This window comes from Etheostoma spectabile, chromosome 15 (genome assembly GCF_008692095.1).
Source record: "Etheostoma spectabile isolate EspeVRDwgs_2016 chromosome 15, UIUC_Espe_1.0, whole genome shotgun sequence".
NCBI lineage: Eukaryota > Metazoa > Chordata > Actinopteri > Perciformes > Percidae > Etheostoma > Etheostoma spectabile.
The window spans coordinates 18,595,559-18,607,074 of NC_045747.1; the positions used below are offsets into that span (position 1 = coordinate 18,595,559).

General features: G+C 40.0%; 1 protein-coding gene across 4 annotated transcripts in view; it reads left to right on the forward strand.

Moving 5' to 3' along the window:
- The first annotated feature begins 342 nt into the window (after positions 1 to 342).
- shisa6 (shisa family member 6) overlaps positions 343 to 11,516 on the forward strand; it is a 150,855-nt gene continuing 139,681 nt past the window's right edge. For 3 of the 4 annotated variants that reach the window (XM_032537840.1, XM_032537843.1, XM_032537841.1), the window contains exons 1-3: positions 343 to 673; positions 1,160 to 2,081; positions 6,328 to 6,485. In XM_032537840.1, coding sequence (XP_032393731.1) covers positions 1,522 to 2,081; positions 6,328 to 6,485 — 718 coding nt within the window. In that variant the 5' untranslated portion in view covers positions 343 to 673; positions 1,160 to 1,521. The remainder of the gene's footprint in view (positions 674 to 1,159; positions 2,082 to 6,327; positions 6,486 to 11,516) is intronic. The other variant, XM_032537842.1, reaches the window with a different exon arrangement.

Sequence of the window (11,516 nt, forward strand, 5' to 3'; positions counted from 1 at the left end):
CTTTACAAACATCCAGTATCAACTACTTTTACTTTGAAAGTCAAAATAAAAAAATTAAAAAAAATCTAAATAGGCACCAGACCTTTTTTAAGCATCTAAATCCTCTCCACCTCCCCATCTGCATGGCATTTAATTTACAATTCTAAAGTAAACCAGCTCAGGCATGTATTCGCATTTGCTGCAAGCGCACGCGCACGCACACACACACACACACACACACACACACACACACACACACACACACACACACACACACACACACACACACACACATGGACATGATTGGTGACTTGTGAGTGGACGCAGCTTGCATGTGCACTGATGCCTGAACACCAACAGCAGCGCCTCGCCTCTTACAGACAACTTGTAATACACTGTTATCTTTCTGTTTCTCTTTTTCCACCTCTGCGAGTTATCGAGTAAAGTCCAAAGGCATATGACCAAAGCACGTGGGGGAGATGTCGATTGATAATTAACTGAGGTAGCCTACCTGAATCGGTGACGTAGGTGGAGGGTGACGAGAGAGAGAGAGAGAGAGAGAGAGAGAGAGAGAGAGAGAGAGAGGATGGGGGCGGGCGGAGAAGAGAGAGAGGTCTTGCCTGTTGTCTTGCTGAGGCTCTTTGATTCAGTGGCAGTGACTGAGACAACCCCGTTACCGGCCATCGTAAACCCGGTAAGTCCTCCACATCTTCTCCCGCTCTCTTTCTTTTTTAAATCTGTGTCTTTAATTCTGTATCTTTTATTAGAAAAAAAATTTAGAAGGCAATGTTCCGTTTCCACTTAGGAAGTTCGCTAAAAGAAAGTTTATGCGTAAATAAAGGCAATTGAGGCAAAATAAAAACGTTCCCCGGCGGCATATTTAGAATCCATGTGCAATACAGGAACACGGATTGTATCTATTATCTAGTTAAATAACCCGTTTTATGTTTGAAGGGAAATCAAAAGAAAATGTCAAATCTTTTTTACTTTTTGATGCTGAAGCGCTCCATGGAAAACTTGGGCGCTGTCCGCGGTGCTGAAGTGTTCTTGCCAATTATTGATCCAATTTCTTCTTTCTATGATGCCTGCTCTTTAATAAAGTTTCTCGTGGATATTTGGCCTAACATAAAGTCCTATTTAACCGACTAAATCCCTCTGTACATGCCTCTCTTCTCCACAGTGTAACAACGAGCTTCGATCATACTCCAGATCAACAGCTAAAGATTTTCCCGGAGAACATCGCGTCTCTATCGCGTCTCTGCAGCCGAAATCATAACAAGACATTTGGCCAAAGCGAACTTTGATAAGAAAACAGACATTTATACTGGACAACATCAAAGTCAGAAGATGCTTTGTGTGTCTGGTGAGCGCAAAATCTGCCAGTCAAAGTCCGCGAAGCAAAGCTTGGCACATAAAGGAGTACCCGCGATGAAGAAACCCGCAAGAAGCTACACGCGGTAAGAAGTGGAAGAGTGATATTCAGAGAGAAAGACCAGACAGAAGAGTGTGTAGGCCAAAGAACAAATACCAGCGCGTCCTCAAATGATGGGGATTAAGCACCTTCTGCTTCTTTTGATTTACTTAGACCCGCTGAATGTCCTGTGCGCCGCCACCACCAACAAAAAGAACAAATTCCCGCCGAGGAGGAACCCAAAGGTGAAGGAGGTCAACGGCAGCACCACCGCGGTCCCGCTGTCCGTGGCCGTCCCGGGGAAGATCACGCAGGTCCAGGCTCCCAGGGTGCAGCACGACACCTGTCTGGGCTACTACGACGTGAGCGGGGCGTACGACAAAGAGTTCAGCTGCAACAACACCGATCACCGCTTCTGTTGCGGCAGCTGCTTCCTGCGCTTCTGCTGCGCGGACCGGGGGATGCGCCTGGAGCAGAAGAGCTGCACCAACTACAACACACCGGACTGGATCAAAACCCAGCCCCCTTCACCGGGGCCCACAGGTGATACCTATGACCCGGAGCTGGACCAGACCAACACCACGGTGTACATCACCTGCGGGGTCATAGCGCTCGTCATTGCCATTGGGATATCTGTTAAAGTTGCCTATGATAAAGCCACCAAGCCCCCTCAGGAAATGAATGTGCACAGGTAAGAGTCTGCTTGTTTCATAGATGATTGAATAGCTGAAAAACATTATAAAATGTGTAAAGAGCAGGTCTTTTCACACCTAAAAGTTAACATCACGTCAGGCTTTGGGGATAAACCTACTTAGGTCAAAACAAGTTGAAATCAGCTTAATTTTGCCTTTAGTCACATTGGTATAAACTGTAGACAAACACATTTTCACAGTAATGTGTAAAAGCATGACCGTCATTTCCCTCCAATAGCCTTAAGGGGAAAATCTATATTGGTGTCTCAACTGACTTACAACAGCCTACATAACTTACTGCCTTAATATCATGGGTTCAGACAAAGCTCATGACCTTCAGCATGTGCCATTACTCTCCTCCTCAGAGCCTTCCCATTAAAAAAAATGTCAAGATTGTATACCTTTTCATTGTACACATCCCATTCTGTGCCAATCCCAGGAGGGGGAGCATGTGCTATTCTCTGTCCGTTCAACCCCAGAGGGACAAAGTAAATGTCACTGAAAGCCATCATGAGTGATCATGTTCATCCTGATGAGTGTAGTCTCTTCTACAGTGACTAGCCTATATTTTTATAGTCCTCAAGGCACCAGTAGTGGTCACTGAATTGCTCAATGAGTGTTAAAGCTACATACAAACTCACCCTGTGGCCATTTAGATGAACAAAATTGAAGTGTAGGTTTTTTTCGGGAGCAGATGCAAGGCAACATTTTTACAAGTATCATCAGAGCATCGAACGCTTTCTTAATGTTGACAATTCAATATGTATTGTTTCAAACAAGGACCTGCTTTTATTTGTACTTGTGTCCTGAAACATAACTACCAGGGATCCTTGTAAGTTGTCAGATTTACATTGAATCTTGCTTGGTGCACCAAAAACAACCCAAATGACCAGATTATGGGTAGAATTTGCCATTTGAAAGACTCCTGCTGAGTGTTGAAGTGTCGTTGAGCAAAACACTGAACCCATCTGCTTCTGATGAGCAGCTTGGCACCTTGAATGGCAGCCTCTGCCATGAGTGTGTGAATGTTGGCAGGTGTTGTAAAATGCTTTGAGAGGTCAGTAGATGAGAACTGCACTATTTAATATACAATCCATTTACATTCAGACAGCTTTCCTAATACTTGGTTTTGAATCATAATTTTTTTTTGATACTGTTTAATATTCAGGACTACAATACAAGCAAACAACCCCATAGCTGTCAATAGATTTTGACGCAAATGGTGCTAAATTGTGATTGGTACACAGAAGAATGTGACATCACACTTTTTAACACTGAGCCCCGCCCATTCAAACCCAAAAGATAGTTGAATCCTGTAAGAGCTGAAATGATTCAATGATTAATTTATTCACAGGAATGTTTTGCCAAACGTTTGGTGGTCTTAACTGGCTCAGAGGTCCATATGCATGTTTTCGTCCTATTCACTTGGGTTTCCACCCACAGTTCAAACCTGCAGCTGTCAGTCTATGATATATAGCACTGTTTTATATCTGTCCAGGTTGTCTTGTGGTGGTGCATGCTAGGGTACTCTCCACCACCATAGAAACTTAGTATAAAAAGTACAAATGGGGTTTTATTTGGGGTTAGGTCTGACTAAAGCTGCATGTTTTCCACGCACATGTAGTCACTTAGTCATTTCCCTTATCCAAGAGTCACTGGAGTCACCTGCCTTTAGCCAGAGTCCATTCTGAACAGAGCAGAGGAGCATGTATTGTGTTGCTTTAACAACATGAAGATAATTGATCATTGTTATGCCTTGGCCATATAACTTTGGCGCCTGCTGCTTTGAAAATGTCAAAGAGGATTACTCAGCTTTCTGCAAAATACAATGACAATTTCTTGGATGATTAACAATCTCCCAAATTCTAGCACTGAAAACAACACAAAGAAACTCTTTCAGTAGATCAGTAGATTAAATTGTAGCTCCAGTGATCACTGTAAGTGTCTTTTCAAAAGCTGGCACAGTCAGCTTTTAAAATCCATATGGACTCATGAGATTTTATAATAAGAGTATTTCATTTGAAACAACAAAAAGAACAACAAAGCTCATGACGCAGCACTTTTTTTCCATTTCTGCTTCAAGAAATGAAGAAATGAAGAGATGATGAAGTAAATGTCTTCTAACTGCACTTGTATCCCAGCCATGGGGCGTACTTTCAAGTGGATCTGCTTAAAATGCCAACACTTCAATATGAGCTGGAGCCACAAGGGTTTAGAGAGAGGTCAATTAAATAAGGAGACATGGCTTGCTGGGTGCTCAACAGTGTTTTCTTTTATCTTTTTATGATTTGTTATTTTTTCGCCGACCATTTGGCACATAGAAATGTTGTAATGATTGCTGCTGGAATAGACCTCAAAGGCTGGCAGCAGACATTCATGCTGACAGCCATGACCAAAATGAAGTAGTAGAACATGGGATTAGCTTTATATTTGGCAAGGCTCTGCTGCTAAAAAGTGTGTGCTTCTCTGATGTAATTTAGACTCTAAATCTCTAAATCTAGACTTCTGCAACTGAGGGACGACTGTGAGCAGAATACTGAGCTGTTGGCAGACCTTTGCTGTTTGGTCGGTGACCTTCACCGAAACACAAGAAATGCAGTGAGAGCTAAAGCCAGTGTTTTAAACAGACTGTATTGATCACATTCTTTAGAGCAAACTGAGATGCAATTTTTGCCATTTAGGTGGTGAGAATAATGCTCTGTTCTTCGATTGCAGGACTGGCAATCTGAGTTAAAAGGCAAGACGACTGAATGAGAAAAAATTACAGCAGAATGACTGAAATTATTGCAAAAGGAACAGAAAAAGCCCAAAGTTTGTATAAAAAGTCTGCTATTAGGATGTATTGTCAGTTGATTTAAGATTATCAGAGAAATACTATTATTATTTGCAAATATGTTGGACAATAAAACACAACAGATTGCATAATATATCCCAAATATATGTTCTAGGTAATCAATGTCAAAACATAGTTTGTTTTCAAGAGAACGATGAAAAGCGATGAGAGCTTTAGTTTTGTTCCGCTTTTGAATAGATTGATCACTCTGTTGGCCTTATGTTAAAAGAATAAGGCTGGTTGTATTCTATAATTTTGGTACAGTCAATACATCCCCCAAGAAAGAGTAAAACCAACAATGTTTTGAGTTCTTTTCTTTCCAATTTCCCCACCCTGTCTGCAGTCCTCAGGCCCAAACCCATTGGTTCTAACTGAAGACGTAAAACTTTACTTGAGGTGCAATAGCAGACTCTGTAACTCAGTTTAATTATGGTGTCCTCCAAGGGTCCAATCTTGGCCCGCTGTTGGTTTTAGTTTACATGCTTTTCATCAAATTGTTTAGGATATTTAGTACAGCATAGTAGTAATACAAATAATTGGAATTGGCAAATATATTGTCAACTGATGTTTTAAACTCTCAAATATTAGTACCAATGACCGACAAAAATGCAGTAATGATTGTGCTCTATTAGGATGATAAACAGTCACAGCATTTCTGACAAATGCGGCTGCAGTTTCCATGTAAATTGATATATATGTAACAAAAGTAACAAAAAGTCTTTTTTACTTTTGTGCTTTTGTTTGAGGCCAAATGTTATTCTTTCCTCTTAAACGTATGTTAAAGTTGCCCTACAAACTACTGTAACTCCTTCTGCACATGACATAGCAGCCAACTGGGACAATGTAAAATCAGGTCGCCTCTGTCTGCGAAAAGGAAACCTGCTAAAGTGTGCTTCTCCTGGAAGGGAAATGCTATTAATATATGGTATGTCTTCCAAAGTCACAGAGTTATGGGAGAGTGGAATGTGTGGTTGACATTGACACAGTTAAATTGCCCTTTCATTTTCTATAAGAAAACGCAGAGCCGACACTCCATCTCACAGGCTCACTGTGCCTCCAAAAGTTGGAACTGGTGTAGGTAAAATATTGCTTTTAATTTGTGGTTTCAAAGGAGAGGCACTGACTTAACTTTTAATAAATGTGCCTTGAACTCTGGTCCGGCAAACATAATAGGACTTGTCTGTACCTTATGTACCGCGCTATTAAAAATCAAACTCCTTTGTGACTCTGTGTGTAATTAGGATTTCCTCTCTGCTTGCAGCGTACCTCTATGATTTAATTTGGAGCTCTATCTAAATAAATTAGGAAGACCTTTAGGGGGATTGCGGCGAGAGAAAAAAAGTGTTGGGTAATTGGGAAAGGGAAACATTGCAGTTAAAAAAACATTTTTCTTTTGTGTGATTTCATTCCAGAGCCTTGGCAGACATTCTGAAGCAACAAGGACCAGTTCCAATATCTCAGTATGAACATGAAAACCTTGCAGCGATTGATGGGTCACCCAAAGACGAGACGCCGGTCAGATCCTCGAAGAGTCATTACACACCTGTTCACGCCAAGGCATCAAACCACGGTTGGTGCCACTGCTCGTACACAGATCCATAGCTCTGAGTGTAGAATTGAGCATGTTTGAAGGCCAAAATGTGTATGTGTAGCTGTCTCTGCATGTTTATTTGAAAAAATCCAACTTCATATTATTATCATGGTAAAGCTTAAGCGTTGTAAAGAAAGAAACCCTTCGGTTTCCTTAATCTGCCAAAAATGTTTTGATTGACGGCCACTAAAATGGACGGACTTTGAGATCTTAAGCTTTCCCTACTCAATCCTTCTTAAGAGGAACCATATAAGGAAATATTGTATACAGGGAATTAAGTGCAAGGCCTTGGCGGAATTCTTGTCTCGCTCTCGTTCACGTCCCATAAGCCTACTCAGCATTGGTTCAAAATTGAGATGCAAATTATCATCTTCTGCGGGAGACGCAAGCTTTTTGTCCAGAGATAATTCTGTCGTGCAATGCTGTTCCTCCTACTTTTAACCAGTTGGTCTCCAGATCCCTGCTCCAGGGATCAGCTCGTTTGCTAAGTGCCCTAGTATTTTGTCCCAGATTCAACAGTGTTGTGTTTCACTCTTGAGTCACCCTGCCCCCACCCTTCTCTCTGCTACCGCCACCAACACTACCTAACATGGAGTGAATGTCAGAGGAGAGATGAACAGGCTGTACTGCAAGATGTGAGCAACTTTTCTGCAGCAGAATTACTTTTTAAACTGGTGTAAACATGCTGCCCGGCTATAAGGAGAAGCTGCTGTTGCCTATGTTCTTGTTCTACCAAATAAATGGAGTTTATTCAACGCTTGGTCACCTATCCGGTCTTAAATTATCTTCTTTTTGTCACGTCTGCATTATTTAAAGTCTTATCTCATGTTCCCTTTTCTAGCCAAGTAACTGTTACTGCTGATGTTTTGATACTTTTAAATTATATGTTATTACCAGAGTTTCTTTAAAGTAACCAACCACAATATGTCCATCAAGGTTAAAGCTATGGTGCCAAGTTTCTGCCTCCCCGATAAGAAATTCGATGTAATGACAACACCACTGTGGTTGCATCCACATGACTCAAGCGCACCACCCTCACCCCTCGTCCACGCAGTTGCTTATAACCAAGGAGGACACAGAGGATTGAAAAACATGAGGGTCTCTTCAGAAGAGGTCAACACCATTTTCTAAACATAGCCATACTGAGAAATACAGAGAGTTTTGTGGAGCTGATAGTCCTATTTAGCTTTGTATTAACTAATTTGCCAATGGCTTGAATGTATTGGACGTTCATTAATAAAAGGTAATACAAAAAAAGGTACTCACTAAAGCTTTAAACTCAGTTTTGCCAGTATCTAATAGTATACAATCAATTAAATTGTAATTCAGCCTTTCATATCCAGAATTTATGGGATTTAAGACAATTAAGGAAGTCCAGGAATCTAGGAAGTTAATGTTTGTTTGCAATACATAGAGCAAGAAACAGAAGAGTAGGTAACCAGAAAAGTAGACAACACTAAGGCTGAACAAACAGCGGTGCCATCAAGAATGGATTATCCCCCGGGCAAAATGAGTAACAGCCCCAGGGATTAAAGCTCCAGGTCCATCAATCAACATTAAAGGTGGTCCTAATTTAATTTATTGCAAATTAGTTGAATAACCCTGCGTGCACCACTAAAACACATAAAATGACACAACTCAATTTAAGTTACATGTATTAAGTATATATTGTAATTTTTGTTTTCTCACTTTAATGGTAACCCACATCACTCTCGCTTAGTGTGTCAATCCAATCCGAGGTAACCGAGTTGATTATGCAAGCAGCTCATGACGGCCAACAATTACGTTTCTTGTTAGGCAACAAGCACTTATGGCTCTAGTAATTATCTTCAGTGTGATTCACAAAGCCACACATTGTTGTTTTGTTCATAACATGTAGCACCCACAGAAAAGACGTCTTAGTTGTCCAACCTGTGTCATATCCGCTTGCTACTGTTTGGTGCTTGAACAGCAACAGTATGTCAGACATGCTGGAGAAGGCATCAGAGGGAAGGGTGGAGGGTGTCTAAACATGGATGGCGGCGTTTCAGGCAAGACGTGACTCAGATCTTATGACAAATTAAATGACGGTGATGGGAATTTAAGGAAAAATATGTCTTTGTTCTTTTTTCAGTGAAATAGTCAAAGCTAATTTTATGTAACTTTGGATATTATATACCTTTAGCTCAACCCGTTGTTGGGCTTCTCTTGGTACATTTTCTTAGTACATGACCCAGTAGGAAGTCTTTGCATTAGAACATACTGCTAAATGTAGAATCTGTAGGCAATGGGGCAATATTTTGGTATTGTACGCGTTCTGGTTTTGGTGTGGTTTACTTATCTGCATTCATATGCAGATATCTGCAAATAGAAATGTCGTCTCTGAAGTCCAACTACATTGTCGTGTCTCAAATTGTTAAATTGGACCAGGCACGCAGAAGAGGACGAAGATGTTATAGGCCGGGTGTCTGTTATCTGTTATCTGGATATCCACACTGAAACGTCATAGATATTGGCTGTTGACCCCAGTGGCTAAATTGTCATCAGACTCATAGCTGATGGGTTCTAAGATTCAGGTTAAACCAAGGACTGCTGACAAAAGAAAACAAATAGTTTTTATTAGGATGTAGTTATTTTGGAGAGTTATCCTCACATTTCTAAAATGATTACAGGAAGTTAGATATGCAGATGATGTCCCTGTCTTTATTGTCAGGCTTGATATACATTGCTGTGATAAAGCCTGACATCCGAGGCATGGAGCCACCAAGGACAGATGTGATTGGTTTAAAAAAATACAAAAAAGCCAGAGCACTTTTTTCCTCCTTATCCCAGAATAGATAAGCAGTGTAGCTGGGACCATACTGGAGATAGGTCTGGCACTGTGAGACTACTGCTTTTATGAATAGTTATATTGTAAAAACAAAAAAAATGACTGGCACACTTTTGACTTTTTCCTTTAAGTGCTTACTTTTTCTACTTTGTATGTTAGCACAGGTCATTTATTTGTTTAATTTGGTTTCAGCTACATAAATGATACATAGCTGGCAATTTGGCACCCTGAAAATTCTTAGTATGACCCTATGTTATTGAAGACAAGGTGAATACAAGGTTTCACACTTTCAGTAGTTACTTTTACCTTTGAGGTTAGTTAATAAAAGGGTTTATATTTATAAAGAAAGTACCAATCTATATTACCTGTTTACTTCCCTTTATGAAAGGTGCAGTTCACCTCACTGGGAGCAGAAGATATGTTTTCTTGACAAATTATCTGTTCATGGTGTGGAAGGTGAAGGAAAAGTGGTTTGGAAAATAATAATGGTCAATGATCAACATCTGGTTTATAAGATGGCCTTTATAAGCAGAGACAGCTACAGTGAATCTTTGGTCTAAAGAACCCCTCCTGGTTCACAGAAAGATCAGATTTAATGTGTTAGAGAATAAAAATAGATTTGAATAGATTTTTTGATGTAGCAGCATAAAGGAGTATATTATATGTAAGGTCTGTCAGAAGCCACACTCCATTGATGGTGTACCATGGAGTAGCGCCTTCCTTACATTTTTATTACTGCTCACATAATAGCTATAGGTAATTAAAAAGTAAGTAAAAAGGTTCATTAAGATAATAATTGCAATTAAGCAAAAGAGAGCAAATTTATAGCATTTCTAACAAAAGGTAAAGTATAAGCCCAAGGAAGAATACATTAAAAAGACGCTGATTACATTCAGCAATGGTGGATTTTAAGCGTTGAACTAAAAACATCAGCAGTTTGTGAAGAGATGTGAAGTCATCCCACTCAATGTTTTGGAAAGAATATTCTACCTCAGTGCGATGCTGATAAAGTGTGTCTTTGGGATGTGGCTAGTACTTCTCCTTGACTGTGTATTATCACTTCAGCTTCGCATAGTTCCATTCTGTTCTCTAATTTTTGTGCTCTAAAGTTTTTATGTTGCTGTGAAAACTAGGCGACAAATGTCTTCCACACTTTGCAGACCGAGAATGGAATCATCTCCGTAGGACACTCAAAGCAACTGGCTTCCTTTTCAGTTTTAAAGCCCTGCAGATACTTGACTATAAATTGACATGAGACCAACTTTGGAATGCTATTTTCAAAGAACAATTTCACGTTGCTGACAATAGTGGGTCTAGATGTCTCTGTCTGCCTGTGGAGTCACAACTAGACTGTGTCTGCTTTTATTCAACGGAAATCTGAAATCATTTACACTCTTGCACAAATGATGCAATGCAAATTTGCTTTGCACAATGTCTGGACGCATCTTAAGAGGTGCAACTGGTCAAAGCCCAGCAAATTTCCCTGTCTTTTTGCTAAGTCAGTTGCTGGCTATAGCTTTATATTTACTTAATGGACATGAGAGCGGTATTGATCATCTAACTCATGAATTCAATTTCCCAAAATGTCAAAATGTTCTTTTATTGGAACTAAGGGACCCCAGCCGTTTAAAAAACAGCCTGGAAATATTTAGTAGACCTTGAGTTAATATTTAACAGCAACAATCATTTAGGCTGAATCCCATTTCTCCGTCTTACCCCTACCCCTTGGCCCTTGAAACCAAGGGGTAGGGGTAAGGGGTGAAAACATACCCCTATGAAATGGGACACCACTTGGTGACATCAACATACAGAATTGATCACAAACTTCCAAGATGCCGTGTCTGTCTGTTGATTGTGGGGTTTGGACAACAGTGTCAATGATTTAAATATTTATATATTTTATAGTTATTTAGGTTCACTTTGGTAGTGCAGAGGCAGATTTTCTATCTGTGTAGTACTAGGTCTGTTTGCAATACAAATGTATACACATGTACATGTATACATACATGTACATACGGGTGTTGTATATCTGTTTCAGTTATCACCGTTTTGAATGTCATTGATGTTCACAAAAACATTTTGTTGCCAAAAATCTGTCTTTATTGGTGATAAATTGAACATAACCGGCAAAAACGTTAAAAACGCAAAATTATGTTACAGAACCATTATCAACTATTAGAACCATAACTAACATGTCACAC